At 41.6% G+C, this 18,181-nt stretch overlaps 1 protein-coding gene across 1 annotated transcript; it reads left to right on the forward strand.

Annotated features, from left to right (window-relative positions):
- The first annotated feature begins 10,888 nt into the window (after window positions 1-10,888).
- Window positions 10,889-16,270, forward strand: LOC110862615. The gene is made up of 2 exons (XM_022111833.1): window positions 10,889-13,901; window positions 13,968-16,270. The coding sequence occupies exons 1-2, from the start codon at window positions 10,889-10,891 to the stop codon at window positions 16,268-16,270; spliced, it is 5,316 nt and encodes a 1,771-aa protein (XP_021967525.1).
- The last annotated feature ends 1,911 nt before the right edge of the window (window positions 16,271-18,181 follow it).

Raw genomic sequence — 18,181 nt, forward strand, 5'->3', positions numbered from 1 at the left:
CGGTTGGAACCCGTGCCTGAAAAAGTATATGGACTGGATTGATCCACATTCAGCCGGGAGAGAGGCAGAGGCAGGGTGAAGTTGAAGGTGGGGAAAGTCGCCTTCTACCCGGGTAACTTCCTTCCTCCGTCGGCGCAAGTTCGTGTCACTCCTTTCAGATTCAGTCCCTGAGTGCGGGGTGGGTTTCGGGGGAGGAGTTTCATCACAGATCCCAACTCCCAGATCCATCCAAGCGATCCTCATCCGAAAAAAGAGGAATTTTCCCACTTTCACCACCTTACTCGAGCCCAATATTGAAATGGTTATGGGCACGGAAAATATGGAACGTATGTATATTGGAGGGATGTAGAGAGTTAAGAAGGCAAGGAGCATATGGGAAAGGAAGCAAGGATAATATATATCTTGTCATATTCTTGGGCAGAGAGAGTGGCTTTCGCCCCATTATTTTTTACCTCGGCTGGATTTACAGTATCACGATCCATCCGTTTCAAGATTACGGCATGGATAGAGCTCACACGCTATGTTCCGGTTCCGATTTAAATGCGGAGTACTCTCAGCTAGTTGAATCCCTTGGAAAGCGTGATGTCGCTTTAAAAGGTTGTGGTGTGGCTCGGCAGGGAGGAAAGTGCTCGGCACCGATTTTTCAGCTGGATTCTCCCGTGATCTATGATTTGGCCTACTTTCTGGACTGCTTGCCACTTGACTTTCACCTGGGTTGGTGCGATACAAATGTGAGTTGGAAGATGGATAGATGTGAAATGTTTCATGAGTCGGGCTACATTTTTGGGCACGATTGTGTGCGTGGTATTTGGCGAGGGACTTGTGTGGTTGTATTGCGGTTATCCTTTTCAATTTCACAAATACATCGTTGCGTTGTATTTGAAAATATATGCCAGTTATGCCAATGTTGGAAAAACTATAATGTGCATATGTATATATAGCCACGTGCGTACATCATGTATATTGAAACTAAACAAGCGGAGCTTGTTATTTTGGTATGATTCAAGCATGAAATTGAATAGGTAAGGTGAAAGGATGGTAAGAAATCGATGTGAATTTCGAGTATCGTCTCCATTCGATAAAAACACGAATGTACTTCAACCATTTCTACAACACCGACCAAATATGTAGATTGCTTGATTTGTTTGCCGTACATATTAGTCAAAACGTGATGCATGTTAAGTCAAACAATTGTAGTAGTGCAACAGAGTGAAAATAATCCTGGATGAAATTATTGACATTTCTCTCGTAGAATTGTATGCACTCGACTGCACTGTCTTCGTGATATTAATACTTTACAATCAGTCAATATCAGTCGAATGTCGTAATCGTTGTTTTTGTTCGTCATCCATCAGTCAATCGCGCAAGCAAAGGAGAAGAGCATATTTAAACCTATCTATCCAATAGCCAAACGAGAATAGTACGCGTTATAATGAGAGGCATTTCGTCTTTCACGTTTGTCGGCAGGGACAACATGACACGAGTGACGATCGACTAGAAAATATGGCCGGGGATGAAGGACACGAAAAAATTACGTTAGACGAAGGACATTATTTTGTCGAACTATGTATGTTACGTCGGACCTGACGTAAAAATCTTAATGATGACTTTTTAGTTGAGACGGAATTATAATGGATAAGAATAATATTGTTTTAAACATTTGTTATCATTGTACGTGCATAAACAAGCCCGACTTATTTTTATGACTGATTGTACACGTTGTCTAAAATCGTGCCCATGTGTTTCATCCTAATTTTGCATTCTGGTAGGTACGATTTGCGTTATGAAATATGATTCACTGGAAGATGCATAAAACTAAATCTACCATCTTGTTCATAGCTACATACACAATTTATATGCATGAGTGTTAAATAAAGCTCTGTTTAATCCCGAACATTTTTCCAACATTTCAAAATATTGTTCTCTTTAAATTCTCAGAATTATTACAATGTTAAATTTTAATGACATGTTTTAGTTGGGTAACTCTTTCCTAACAAATAACAAAAGTAGGGCAAGGATTACGAAAATAATATTAGGAAGTTGCTCCAGCCCCGTGCTAATGAGCATCACTTTATCATTGTCTAAATTTACTTTACGAATCATAAAATTGAGAATAAAGCCGTTGGGTGCAGTGGGCTGGAAAATCATACACGTTAATGAGGACAAGGAGGAAATACTGTGGAGAAAGCAAAGGGTGTGAAGGGGTTCACTATACGTAGAGTTGATCATGGCAGTAAAATAGGGCATGTGGGATTTATGATGGAAATTTTCATGTTTTGCACCAACTGGGTGGATGGTGCCCACATTTGTTGTGAAAGGAGCAATTTGGCCGTGAATGAGGGTCGTTACGCTAGGATTTTCGAGTTCCCCTTGGCACATACATAACTTCCAATTCAGTGGATTCGGATAATAATAATAATAAAAAAGTTTGCGTTGAGTCAGATTTCGTCACAACTTGTGTCAATCGTTGTCACCTTATTTACAAGTTTTTTTATGGAGTTTCCTTACTCAATATGAATGGCCAGGCCAGACCACGAAATACACATATTTTATTATTTTGGGAGACACTTTCTCCCTTTATTCACTATTTCTCATCAAAGTTTGTCCCTGCGGTTGGTTGGTTGGCTTGGCGGACGGAGAACAAGAGTTGAGAGAACAACTGTTGTTGTTTTAGTTTTCCTCTTGTCTGCTTTTACTTTACTTATTGGTCCTGTGGGTGGGTGGGCTGTTGTTTCGGTCTCTTATTTCATTTTCCCCATTATGATTTTGTTTAGAGAGGCATGAAACATTATTATCACGGTGGGAATCTCTTCACCTGCATCTTTTCGTCGGGAGGGCCTGATGTGATGATGATAATGATGCGAGCGGTGCTACCCCTCAACGTATATGTTTCCCCTTCGATAACACCCAACTGTTTTGAGAGATGAATATAATAACAGGAAAGAAAGAATGGATGGAGGGATGTGTAATTTTGATATCGTAAAACAGAGAGCAAGAATATTTTTCGATATTTCTCCTGCATTAGTTCATGAAAATGAAGCGAATATGACGACTTTGGAAGAGATATTTGCATCCGAAGGGGAGAAAACGCGCAGTAAATTTGGAAAGTGCAAAAATTTTTAACTTTAGGGTGCGCTTTCTCCCCGTTGGATGCAAATATCTTCGCAAAACCTAAAGATTGGGAGATCGAGTCTTTTGCAAATTTCATGCTAATTAAATTTGTGATAGATTGGCACTAATTTGGCCAAAATCAGAGAGTTGGGACACCTGCATTGTAAGAATATTTTTCGTTGTTGATAACAAATAATTTCTCCTGCATGTCCGATTCATGAAATTGCAGGGAATGCCGACTTGAAATTTGGGTAGCGCAACGCCACATATCTCACATTTCTTTTGAGATGAGGTCGCAGTGGATAGAATGAAGTGGTGGGGATGGAGGTAACTTAGGAGGGGAGCTTGCGAGGTTGATAATAACAGATCTTGGTGCCCTTTGGATATGTGGTAGGGACCCATGAGTGTACTAAAACCCTGAAGTAGTTTGACTCCATGGCCACATTTGCGCCCGCCACACCCACTCAAAAATGTCCAAAAAACGCTTTCACCCCAGTTTTCACTCACTCAAATCCACGCCAAAAATCCAATTTTACTCGGATTTTGAAATTTCTTTCACCATTATACTCCCAGATAGTTGCTTTCTTCAATCCAATATCAAACTAAATTTTATTGATGATTATTTCGCAAACATAATTTGTTTTGTTGATGACTACAACAATGCTCATTCAGAATTTTAAATTTTAAAAATACTAAAAATTTCGAAAAAATTGAGTTTGATATTGGATTGAAGAAAGCAACTATCTGGGAGTATAATGGTGAAAGAAATTTCAAAATCCGAGTAAAATTGGATTTTTGGCGTGGATTTGAGTGAGTGAAAACTGGGGTGAAAGCGTTTTTTGGACATTTTTGAGTGGGTGTGGCGGGCGCAAATGTGGCCATGGAGTCAAACTACTTCAGGGTTTTAGTACACTCATGGGTCCCTACCACATATCCAAAGGCACCAATATCTGTTATTATCAACCTCGCAAGCTCCCCTCCTTAGTTAGTTAGCTACATGTACTCACCGACCTAGGTAAGTAAAGAGAAAGAGCGAGTACACATAACGGAGGGGAGAAGAGGGGGAGATGATTGGAAAAGCTAAGAGTCGTTGTGTTCTAAGCTCATTTTTGTATCGGTGGTGGATTTCCACAGCTTTTCGACGAGGCTTTTATTTCATACGTATTTTCCTTCCTCTTCTGTTTGTTCTTGTTATTTCACATTTGCCAGAGTCCGGTCAGAGTGATGAATGCAGCAGAGGGAGAAAAATGTATTTTAACACTTTTTTACCCCTATTTATTAGTAGATATACGCGCAAATATGCATATAGAATTTTTCCTTCTTATTGAATACTGAAATTAAACGTGCAAATATTTACCCTCCCGCAAAATCCGATTACAAGAGTGGTGTGTATATACAAGTTCGGAGGAGGTGGAGGTGATGGTTGGAGGGAGAAGTGCATTAGTCTAATGAACCTGGTCTGCACCATTAAAATTAAAATCGGGGAATGTAGATTGGTTGGTTGTGTATATGCTAACAGCGTCTTTTGCCTGTCATAACCACAGCCTTCCCTCTTTGAAGAAGAAGGCTCCATCGTGGTTAAAGTCAGAGAGAGGAAAGGAACGGGTGAGACGGAGAAAGTACAGAATAAATAAGTCAGGAGATGAAAGTGCTGCTCTTCAGACGCATTGTTAGCTTTGCAACTCACTCCTCCGTCCAGGTATGTATGTGGGTTGCTATATATCGCTGTTTGGTTAGTTACACTTATGACTGACTGTCTGGCTGTTGGGTGGTCTTTGACTAAAAGAAAATTCAGATTCGTGGACCGACTTTCTTTTCATGCAGTTTCAGTCCAGAATAGAGCTGGACTGGACGATGACCCGGTGCTGGGTTGGGGTTGGTAAAAGAAAAAAGGGGGACGATGAATACTCCGAATCCAAAAATTGAACTCACTGATTTTCCTGAAATGACCAAATCGGAGATCAATGAGGGAATTGGGTAGGTGCTCTTATCCGGCCTTTGATCTTGTTTTGTGCCCCGCAGACTTTGTTTTCTCGCTCTCTTTTGATGATCCCAGCAAGCAAATTGGTCCTTAAAATGCACATCGATCCGGGGGTACAAAGTACGGTCAATGTTTAACTGGCAGAGAAGGTACATACATAGACGACCACCAACTTTGTAATCAAGCAGAGAATAACTAAGTGCATCATTAATTCTCAATGATAATTGATCCTAACGACTCTCCAGACTCGAGTTATTTTCCAAGTGCGGATCAATGTTGGAGTTTAAAAATAGAATTAACAACTCTATGTTAATTTCGGTCTATTTTACCTTCCCTTCCGTCATACACGAGACAAATGTACGTAAAACATCTCCATTGCCAGCTACACGATCACGCAAGTATTTCAATAGACCAAGGACACCTTTGAGGTCATAGTCACCATGATCTCCAAAAAGAGAGATGGGCTCCATTCATATCTATATCCGAGCATAATGCAGGCAGGTAAAACTTAATGGTGAACACGAGGCAACCTCATGCAGCAAACTGTACCGTATCGAACCGAATTTGCCCAGGTTTGCGTGCACTTCGCCCCCCATTAACGGACACACGACGCTCATTGTTAACTCGAGAAGGGTGAAGAGGACGCTAACCACCGGTACTGCTGGTGGGTGGTGGGTGGATATGGGTGTGCAGTAAGTGGGAAATTGGATATCTTCTACCCATTTATTTTTTAGCGGAGCGAGTGTGCAACCTGGAACCCGAATTGGAAGATGGATGGTGGATCAGCCGAAAATTGATTTAACAAAAGAACAGAGATCCGTCCTTTTTGAACTGAAAAGAAAAAAGACTACTCGGTCTCGTCTCTTAACATTTTTCAGTTCCAAGTAAATTATGATTTGTAAATAAATTCGAGCAATTGAGACCACACTGAAATAATTACAAGATTCAAATTCACTAAAAGTTTCAACGTATTTGAAATTTTAGATTTTCAGAGCGGATGGAAACGTTAAAATTTAAAATGTTCTTTAAAATGTTCCCAGATAGATAACCCATCTCCCAATCTTCTTCTTCATTGGAGGGGGTGAAAGTTTGCTGTGTGGTTTGGTTTGGTTGGAGACCAAGGCAGCAGCTATTACTTTAGAGAATGAGTGCCCCCGGGTCACACTTAATAAACAAAGGAGAGAAAGGAAATGCTTTATTACAAAGGAAAGCAGCAGCAGCAGAAACAAGAACACGATTTAATCCAACCAACCTCCAGCTTGGGGGAGACATCACATCGCAGTGAGGAGGAGGACAAATGCAGTTCCTATATAGCAATTTCACTATCACGCCGTGTTTGAAGTTTTATTCTAGAAAGTTTTGTTCCACGATTTGATAAGATTTTAGAATCTATCGCCGTTTAGTTGTAAAAACTCGTCGTTTCTTTAACAAAAAAACATGTTATTTTCAGTCTGTGTAAATCAAATTGTTCTAGAATGCATATCGGACTGTACATCACCGGTGTTTATCCTTCTTGCATAATCACATCGTCTCATTATATCCTCCCATCTGTAATTTAGAGGGAACGATAACAACTCGGCCAGGGGTATTCTCCACGGCGTGCTTTATACATAAGTATAATTCGAGAGGGGAACGTACTCCGGTTGCGGTTTTATAAAAATAAGTCACGCACATGGAAACATTTACCTTATTAACCAAGTACTGCTACTGGTACTGCTCGTATGCATAGAGTCGAATTGTATGGGGTCGAATAATATGGGAGGACCGTGCTGACTCCTTGTTGTCCCAGCTCACGTAGCAACACAATTTCTCATCCACATTCAGCAATTCACTGCTCCCTGGAGAAATACAAACTCCTGACTGAACAGAACACTGGCTGGTGGATGGACCAACAAGAAAGAGACCAGAATAATGCTACCGTTTCCATTCAACTCAATGAAAAGTTTATGGTCCAAGTTTGACATGGGAATGATTTCTGGATTGTTCAATTCGACAAAGGAAACAATTTCCAGAACAAAAAATACAGATTCACGAGTCCATGCAAATGAAGTAGTATTACGAACAATATTTCAAATTTGAAAGTCAAAGTGGACCATTAAAAGTAAATTTTGAAACTTCCGTCGCACGCCCGCGGAGATATTAAAGAGTGGTCGGCTAGAGTCAAGTCAGCTCATAAATTACTGTGTGACCTTATGAAAATGAAATTACTTCTGAGCTGTGCTTCTGCTGGGTGCCACCACCATTCAATAATTTCCATTTCATTTAATTATGAGTATGAAATGGTTCTGTGAGTAATTGGATGTGACTGAACTGACCCCATTAATATTGAGTTTGAATGGCACCCTACGCTGTGTAGATTGTGCAGGAACATGGCAATATTAAATATGTACATGCAAAGGTCAAGGAAAAAGGAAATGAAACTCGAGACGTCATCAGAAACTTGGTCACATATTATTTTGCTTTTAAGAATGTATGTAAGTTGCGAGCAGCATCGGTCAGTTGCTGAATAAAGTCCCATACTAATTCGATTTCTAGTAACAAATCGGCATAAATGCATGGTTTACTTGATTTTCAACTATTTTGTCTTCTAAAAGCTACATAGTTGCAAGGCCAGGTAGCAGAAATCACTAAAGTTAAGGTGTACACATGCCGTTCGTATTTACTTATATCACGAATAACGCAGTATTGCAGTCACATCACTCGAGTAAAATTTACCCTTCTCCGAGATACGGAATAATCTCGCTTCTTCTTGGTCATCAATCTTGGAAAGGTGAGTTTAATCCAGGATATAAACGAGACACGCCTTGCCCTTCGCCGTATCGATCCCGTGACATTCCTTCCTCTCCGTCTTCCTACTTTCCCTCACTCCACGTAGAGGTCCTCGATTGGACTTATTCTCACTTTCTCTCCTTTCTCCTAGACCAACTTTCTCTCCCAGAATCGTACTTCTGTTCTGCTCTCTGTGTGTGACGTAGGTCGAGAGACCTTGGTGTATGCTCACCTACACCTCCGTGTCACTCGATACTGCTGTGAAATGCATCCACCAGCCAAAAGCCACCCACAACAAAAGAAAGCGTTTTTTGCATCCAAGTACTACTTGAAAAGTCAAGGACAGCCCTTATCCTTCTTCAGACTTACCTACGACATGCATCCTCCTTGAATTTGATGACGGACGACGACGACGGTGTAGCAAGCACACCGTCGAGCGTGATGGGATCATGAAAGATTACTTTTAAGCCAACTACGCAGCAGTGTCAACACGAAGAAATGTTTACACAATCACGTCAACCATTCTGTTTTGAATAATACGTCACAAAGTGCATGTCGTGATGGGCGAGAAATTAAGGGTCAAGGTTGCTAATTTCGATTTCTTATTTGTGTTTGCTTAATGCAGAAAGTGGTTCAGTTCAGTCCACTATTGTTTATTAGTCAAGTTTTTTTTGTGTGTGAAGGTATTATTTTTGGACATGTTTTCATTCTTTTTTGGATGTCGTCCACTCTAAATTGATAAAAATAAAGGTGCATTTTTACATAAAAAAGATGTGCAGTAACTTTTTTTATGTAGATACGACGAATGGCAACAAGTAATCGATTACTATGTAGAAAGACAACAACACAACAAATGTAATGTAATGCATACGTACATAAAAACCGGTTTTGATTGTGTCTGAAAAATTGTGATTCATGAAACTTCCGTTTTCACTTTCGCTAATTATTGCATTATTATACATACTGAAAGGCTTGGTTAAAGGAAGAATTGGTAATATTTAATAATGAGTTAATACTGAAAAGTGTACTAAATGTGGTTGACTAATTATGTCCCATGCATGTAATTCAAGTTTCGTTTTTCCGCCTACATCAATTAATGATGCAAAAGTATGTCTGCAACATTTCCAACACATGTAACTTATTGGCTGTTTAAATTAAAACTTGTTTTTAAATATGATATTTTTATTTATTGTTAAGTCTAATTATTCATCTAATAGTTTAACTAGCTGAGAGAAATCAAAATGCATTAGGTAAAGAAGGGTGCACCCTTTGAAAACCTTGGCTAATTCGATTCAGACGTTTTACGTCTGTATTTCTATTTTCTAAATTCTAAATTTCGTAAAAGACTTGCTGGTTAAAACTTTCTTGTTTTTAAATTAAATATTTATTTACTGTGTGCACTTCCAAATTTCACTTTGTGCCATATGGATTCCTTGTGTGACATCATGTATTTATATTTAATAAATACAAAGTAAATTGCAGACAAATTAGTAGAATAAGTAGTCTAATGACCGTGGATAAGTTGCACAATAAAGTTTTTGTAGCAGTTTTTATCATAGATTTATACAGTGTGTATTACAGTACAGACTGTGTAGATAAATCTATGGTTTTTATACTACAACGACAAGTTTATTGGTACTTGCTCATCATCGTGATAAGGGATGATTTACAAGTATTCATTGTTCTAATCCTAAGTACAATAGGTGTTTTCTTTTTTTGTTCAGAGAAGATCATTTATGATTTTTTAAGTTTCAACAGTGAATAATTGGATAACAGTGGGAAATGAAGTAAAGTTTGACTTTATTATCAAGCTTGCAAATTTTAATCTATCCGCATTTTCAAGATTTTGAAAAGATGGAATGAATATTATTAAAGACAAAGAAAGTATCTACAGTGAAATACGTATGTAGATAGTTGTAATATAAATATATATGCATATGCATGTATACTAAACCACGCAGGAAGCTAGCATCCCAATTAATTTGCATATATGCACTGACCACTCCTAGCAATCACGAACTTGCAACTTCTTCCCCGGATTTCATACGAATTCCGTTGAGCCCATTCACAACAATTAATTTGAATGTCACGAACTATTTGACCTTAAATTTTCATCTCCATATTAAATGTGGCATGATACTTTACCATTTTTCAGTAGTTCGTGCAGCACTACTTTCGATTTTACTCCATATTTATGAGTTAATCAGTTAATTTTGAAATATGCACAAAAATGTTAACTATCCCAAAATGTACAAATATACATATGTGCCTCCTAATTTCTATCCCATCAAGAAATTTTCCCTCCACAATTCAGGCCATCCATCCCAATAATTTCTTTCCTTACATACTTTAATGCATGTTGAGAATTGTATAATGCTCATGATTTTTCTGTTCAGTTTATTTCCTTATCTAAATTTGTCTCCTTCCGAGTTTTTACATATCTTAACTATGACGCACATGCATTCGTTTAACTAATGTAATTATCTGTACTTCATGCAAGCCTCCTACCTTTGTGAATCTGACCAGTTTCTAACATTGTTTTTAGCCGTCAAATTTCTCAGTATTCTGTATTCTTCCAGTTTTCAACCCAAACTCAAGGTTTCTATTTTTGCATTTGACTGGTCATTCACTCTCAAATAAGGTTATAAATATTGGTCGACAAGTCGACCTCGCTGTCATTCTTTTACCTAAGCTGCTGTGAGTAGCGTCAATCTTTCCCATTTTTATCAAACTTGTAACAATATTTAAATTGCATAAATCCTGACTTGAAGTAACCTTAAACCATTGTGCACTCGTCTCTGCCTGATTATTCTCAACTTGCCTCAGTTTACAACTACACCATAATCTCTCATAAAAGTATTCATCTCCACCCTGTTGCCATCCATACGATTGAACATCACACTTCAAACTCTCACAAAAACCACACCCCAGTTGGGACCCAACATCCCCAACATTTTTGGTCTCTTGCGAACCGGATCTGACTCCATTTAACGTGTGTAAAGTGTTCAACGTTCTACAACAAGTGCCATGGCGCCCCCGACTGCACTGGACAAGGCCATCCACGAGAGGAAATCGGTAACTGATACAATCGACTATCTACAAATTGAATCTGATAACCATGCTACGAGGCCCTTGAATCTCCCAAGTACACTGCATTTCCTCGCCATGGCTGAGACCGCACAGAAAGAGGTTATGGCCATCCACAACAAAATCCAAGCTACTTCCCCTCCAGATATGGCCCCTCACAATGCTGAATACCAAATTCTTCTCGGTAAAGCTGCTCGTGTCGTAATAGCCTTCACTACGATCAAGATGTCCTTCCCAGGCACCTCCACCGGTCACGGATCTGGTACACACATCCCCAGTCCTGACATAAAACTTCCGCGATTAGAACTCCCCTCCTTCGACGGCACTTTACAAGATTGGGTCTCATTTCGTGACATGTTCGTCACCACCGTCCACTCCAATACTACATTATGTAAGTCCCAGAAATTGACCTACCTTAAATCCCAACTCAAAGGAGAAGCAGCACGACAACTCTCATCCATGACCATTTGTGACGCCAACTACGATATCGCATGGAGCCTACTCACAGATAGGTACCAGAATGACCGTGAATTGTTGTTCGCCATATTAAGAAGATTCACAAATCAAGCAACAGTTCCATACAACTCATCTACAGCAATTCGTCAACTAGTAGATGTATCGAAGGAATGCATCCGATCTCTCGACGTGCTCAAGCTACCGACCATTCATTGGGATGCCATTCTCCTCTTCCTCATCGTGAACAAATTGGATCCTTCATCAAAGGAACTCTGGGAACAAGGTCTCAAGGACAGTACAATCCCAACATTAAGATCCCTGTACGAGTTCTTGGAGCAGAGAGCACGAGCCTTGGCAGCCAGCGGTACCGACACCCCCTCCAAGGTAACACAGCCACCTGCGCAACACAGCAATCAAAACAGCAATAAACCAGGGAAAAGAGTAACAAGATCGCAATCTCGTCCCATGGTCCACCACGCCAACTCACCGTCTACATGCAAGATTTGTGAGAACCAATCCCACCCCTTGTACAAGTGTGAGAAATTCATGGGATGGTCCATCCAGCAGAGGTCTGATGCCATTCGCAAAATAAACGCTTGCTACAACTGCCTACGCGAAGGTCACAGGAAGCAGGACTGCACCTCCAAGTCCACCTGCAGATCTTGTGGTTACAGACACCACACCCTTCTTCACGCAAGAAAGGAGGCCAATCCGGGTACCAAGCCCGATGAAGCGGCGGAGAATCCCCCAGCCACCACTTTCTTCACATCCAGTTGTTCATCCACAGCAGCAAATGAATACGACACATTACTTGCAACTGCCTTAGTTCGAGTAGCCGACAAGCATGGAAAGCTGCATACATTCCGGGTTCTTGCTGATAATGGGAGCAACACTCACTTCGTCACCGAGTCCTGCCTCAAGAGGATCGGTGCCCCACGCAGAAGATGCTTCACATCCGCAACAGGCTTGGGTGGATCATCTCTCGCTCATTCTACCGGAATCACTCAGTTTACGGTTATGCCTCACTTCGATTCGTCAATTTCGTTCCCTGTCTCAAGATGCCTCATCACCACCAAAATCACTGGCAAACTTCCGTCATCGCCTTTCGACCACGCCAAGTGGTCACATCTTTGTGGGTTACAATTAGCAGACCCAACTTACCACGAACCTCGAGACGTGGACATGCTTTTGGGTGCAGAATTCTTCTTCAGCATCTTGGAGTGTGGGAAACAATCAGGTCCCTCCAACAGTCCCATCGCCATCAAAACAAGCTTCGGATGGCTGATTGGTGGTGGATCCGCCGAAATCCCACTCCTCGAGCCCCAAACTCATTCCACCCTCACTCTACAACAATGTGGACCAAGCTCCACCAACTCCACTCAACAAATTGCCAGTGATGATGAGCACCTCAACGCTACACTTCAGAGATTTTGGGAACTGCAGAGCGAACCAACTGAGAGATGCCACACATCAGAAGAAAAAGAAATCGAATCCCACTTCCGTTCAACATACCGTCGTGATGCAACAGGGCGTTTCACTGTACAACTTCCGTTCAAAATCCCGAGATTAAATGTTGGACACTCTTACAACATTGCACTGAAGAGATTGCTATATCTCGAGCGTCGCTTGAAGACCAACCCTGAGGCCAGAAAAGAATACGCTTCATTCATGAGAGAGTATGAAGCACTAGGTCACATGGAAGAAGTTCTGCCAGTGGAACCCAGTGACCAATCCCATACAACCCAATGCTATATCCCTCATCAGTTCGTCCGTAAAGAATCGAGCACCACCACCAAGTTTCGGGTCGTGTTCGACGCCTCCGCCAAGACCTCCAATGGTATTTCCCTCAACGATACCCTGATGGTTGGACCTACAATCCAAGATTCACTCGTGGACATCTTGTGTCGATTCCGCCTCCACAAGATAGCTTTCACCGCCGACATTGCGAAAATGTATCGGCAGATTAAGGTGACCTCCTCAGATGCAGATCTCCAGCGCATAGTTTGGCGTGAAGATGCAACCGGACCAGTCAAGCATTACCGCCTACTCACTCTGACCTACGGTACTGCCCCAGCTTCATTCTTGTCAACCCGTGTCCTCGACGAACATGCCAAATTGGAAGCTGATTCCTTCCCTCGCGCATCTCTAGTCGCACGACGAGATTTTTTTGTGGACGACTTGATGTCCGGTGAACCCTCATTAAAAGAAGCCCTCAATACTCAACAACAATTACTTGAATTGATGAAGGCTGGATCGCTACAACTTCGGAAATGGTCATCCAACTCTCAAGCAGTACTCGACTCCCTTCCCCCAGACATGCGAGAAACCCAATCACTTCTCACATTCGACTTGGACCCGACCATTAAAACTCTTGGCATCTGTTGGAACCCCAAGACGGACAAATTCCTGTTCAAGTTAGCTCCTCTCCCTGCCCCAACCAAACCATTAACCAAAAGAAATGTTCTCTCAGAACTGGCTCGTCTTTTCGATCCTGTGGGTTGACTCGCACCGATCATAATCACGGCAAAGATTGTGATGCAATCGCTTTGGAAACTTGACCAAGGCTGGGACGACGCTTTACCACAAGATTCTCAACGCCACTGGATGGAATTTAGGACCGATCTTGAAAACCTCAGCAAACTTGAAATCAACCGTTTCTACATGTGGGGCACAAGTCTGACCGCTCCAAGCCTTAATGTCACTCATCCATCATCCCCAGTCAAGTTCTGCCTCGCCGGATTTTGCGATGCATCCCAGAAGGCCTATGCAGCTGCAGTATACCTGTGCGCCTACGATGGAAATTCTGGATCCGTCTCCCTTATCGCCTCGAAGACCCGCGTCGCTCCGGTCAAGAAAATAAGCCTACCTCGACTCGAATTATGTGGAGCTGATATTCTCGCTGAATTGCTCATATCAGTTAAGACTGCCCTCCGGATCCCGATTCACTCCCTCACTGCATGGACCGACTCCACCGTCACGTTAGCGTGGATACAGGCACCGCCTTCAAGATGGAAGACCTTTGTAGCTAATCGCGTAACGAAGATTCAAGAACGAATTCCCTCTTCTCGATGGGGACATGTCCGTGGGGACGAAAATCCTGCAGATTGCGCGTCTCGTGGGATAAAATGTGATGAACTCACTCATCATCCTCTCTGGTGGACTGGGCCAACTTGGCTGAAAACAGGAACTCCCACACCCAGAAATTGCAATGCCTTTGACTCCACGACAGTCTCGATGATCAACGTGGAAGCCAAGAAGGTGGTCACATTTCATACAATTTCAACAACAAACCAACTAATATTGGATCGCTACTCTTCTCTAAACAAGTTGATTCGAGTAACTGCAATGGTCTTTCGATTCATCAAGAATTGTAGGCCAAGTCAAGCAACCAACCCCCAGAATACGAAGATTATTGTGAAACTGCCCTCATGTGGACCATTTCAATTACCGCAACCTCTGACGACGACGGAATTGACCATCGCCGAGCACTATTGGATCAGATTAATCCAACAACAAGCATTCGCACATGAGCTGAATTCTCTCCAACGAGATAAACCCCTCTCCCACAAAAGTAAGCTGCTGTCCCTTTCCCCGTTTGTAGATCAAACTGGGATCCTGCGAGTTGGTGGTCGACTCAAAAACTCGAATGTTCAAATGACTCAACGTCACCCCATCCTCCTCCCTACACACAACCGTTTTACACAAATGCTTATCAAACAAGAGCACCAGACGAATCTTCATGCTGGACCTCAACTGTTGATGTCCACTCTACAGCGTCACTACTGGATTCCTCGTGCAAAGGACGCAATCCGGCGCCAGATTAAGACCTGCGTTGTGTGCACCCGACACAAGGCCCAAACCATGCAACAAATTATGGCTGACCTTCCCTCATTTCGTGTGAACCAAGCTCGTCCTTTTTCCAAATCCGGCGTCGACTATGCAGGACCCTTTCACCTTCGCCCGATCCAACCAAGAAGCAAGACAACGATAAAGGCGTACCTAGCCGTATTTGTTTGCTGTACAACTCGAGCAATCCACCTCGAAGTAGTTAGTAGTCTATCTACCGATGCATTCATGGCTGCATTCCGTAGATTTACATCACGAAGAGGTCGACCAAGTGATCTCTACAGCGATTGCGGCACCAATTTTATTGGAGCAGACCACGAGATGAAGGACTTTCAACGTCTCATCTTATCACAACAGCATAACACTGAAGTCGCCAACCAACTATCAAACCAAGGTATCCAGTGGCACTTCAACCCCCCTGCAAGCCCCCACTTCGGAGGACTCTGGGAGAGTGGAGTCAAGTCGGTGAAATACCACTTGCGCCGAGTCGTTGGCCTACAGCGACTGACGTTCGAGGAGATGACAACAGTCACATCCCAAGTTGAAGCGATCCTCAACTCGCGTCCTCTCACTCCTGAATCATCTGACCCCGACGACCTGAATGCACTCACCCCAGGGCATTTTCTTACTGGAGGCCCACTCAACGCCATTCCAGAACCTTCCGTGGATCACCTCAACACCAATCGCCTATCGCGCTGGCAGTTACTACAGCAAATGACCCAATCATTTTGGAAGCGATGGTCAGACGAGTACTTGACCCGACTTCAGCAACGTCCAAAGTGGATGACTGGCAACCGTGCAATTGTGGTGGGCGACATGGTCCTCATAAAGGATGAAAATCTTCCACCCTTGAGATGGAAACTTGGCCGAGTCCAAACCCTGCACCCTGGCGCTGACTCCGTCGTCCGCGTCTTTACACTCAAAACTTCATCAGGAGATCTCAAACGCCCAGTAGTCAAACTTTGTCTCCTACCAATCGAAGTCTCATCGAACTCATCGAACTCCCAGGAATCATCATAATTCTTAATTTGAAATGACATTTCAACGTGGCCGGAATGTTGAGAATTGTATAATGCTCATGATTTTTCTTTTCAGTTTATTTCCTTATCTAAATTTGTCTCCTTCCGAGTTTTTACATATCTTAACTATGACGCACATGCATTCGTTTAACTAATGTAATTATCTGTACTTCATGCAAGCCTCCTACCTTTGTGAATCTGACCAGTTTCTAACATTGTTTTTAGCCGTCAAATTTCTCAGTATTCTGTATTCTTCCAGTTTTCAACCCAAACTCAAGGTTTCTATTTTTGCATTTGACTGGTCATTCACTCTCAAATAAGGTTATAAATATTGGTCGACAAGTCGACCTCGCTGTCATTCTTTTACCTAAGCTGCTGTGAGTAGCGTCAATCTTTCCCATTTTTATCAAACTTGTAACAATATTTAAATTGCATAAATCCTGACTTGAAGTAACCTTAAACCATTGTGCACTCGTCTCTGCCTGATTATTCTCAACTTGCCTCAGTTTACAACTACACCATAATCTCTCATAAAAGTATTCATCTCCACCCTGTTGCCATCCATACGATTGAACATCACACTTCAAACTCTCACAAAAACCACACCCCAGTTGGGACCCAACATCCCCAACAATGCATCATAATATCTGTAACGCTAACTAATTGGAAATTTATTGTTTACACTTTCTGCCAAACTTGACAGTAAAAGAGTCAGCAAGTAATCATAAGATGGCATTTCTAATTCGCAAGCCGAGAGATCTGAGATGAATGCATAAAATGTGGATCAAAATCAACAGATCGTTTCCTCCTTGCCTGCCATGTGTCACTCTTCATTAGCATTTACTTTCTTAATCTGTGTGAACCCTTTCTTGATGATTGATCGTTATCGCGGCAGCAGAGTCAAAAATTCATTAAAAGACACCAAGAAAGAAGTGAAGTGGATGTACAAACGTTGTGGGTTTTGTGAGCAATCTAGTTTTTGGAGAACGGAATGAGAATTATGTATCAAATGAAAAAAGTAGTCTCTAATATCCTCGCTAATGTCAAAGGGTGGATTCTAAGGCCAAAATCCAACCCCATCCCCACCTTTGCTGCTTCCGATGCTCACTCGTAAAGTCACAACCACACATTTATAATGAAATTTGGAATGAAAGTGAATCTTGGGATTGGTTAGCGAACGAAGGAAGGAAACCAGATTCAAATTGAAATGAAAGTGAAGGTTTCCCATTCATTTTGTAGGTTCTCTAATCAAGCGAGCTTTAAAAAGCACGTTCCCTTATCGTATCGCAAGAAGAACTTGGGAGCCAACTTGATCTGTCATGATTTTATGATGAAGGAATTATACATATGAAACAGATATGGAAACTGCGAGAAACAAGGCTCAAACGATCGGCGAATTTTTTTATTGAGGACAAATGATGCATGAGACATGCACGATTCTTCTACTAAATATTCATGAATGCACATGGTGTTGTTGTTGCGTTGAAGTGAAAATGAAACAGAAAATTTGCAAATTACTAGATGATCAAATCAAAGAAGAGTTTTTTTCAAGTTTTTTCTCTTTTTTGCCATCTTAGAATTATGGAATGATTTGTGAACGTCTTTATGCGTGATTGATTATCGTAGCTGCGTTGAGACGTATGATTATCACAGTAGGGAAAGATGCTTCTGGTAACTTTGGGATAATTTGACGTGTGACTGACTGACCAGGGTAGCAGATTTCGTTCACGGTATGTTATCAGTAGTTTTTTTAGGGAGTGGTCAGTTTTAAGTAACACCAGTGAAAAAATGAAAAAAAACGTGAAAAATAATTCGAGTATAACACATCGAATTTGTTAGATAAACTTTTACTAATTCGGAATTTTGTAAAAAAATCGAAATTTTTCACACAACACGAAAATTTGTTAATAAT

The sequence above is a fragment of the Folsomia candida genome, unplaced genomic scaffold, assembly GCF_002217175.1.
Source record: "Folsomia candida strain VU population unplaced genomic scaffold, ASM221717v1 Fcan01_Sc063, whole genome shotgun sequence".
In the NCBI taxonomy this organism is placed as follows: Eukaryota; Metazoa; Arthropoda; class Collembola; order Entomobryomorpha; family Isotomidae; genus Folsomia; species Folsomia candida.

Coding starts and splice junctions, on each gene's coding strand:
- LOC110862615 (XM_022111833.1), top strand. CDS start 10,889: ATGGCGCCCCCGACTGCACTGGACAAGGCCATCCACGAGAGGAAATCG. Junction 13,902..13,967: donor TCGTCTTTTCGATCCTGTGG/GTTGACTCGCAC, acceptor AACTTGACCAAG/GCTGGGACGACGCTTTACCA.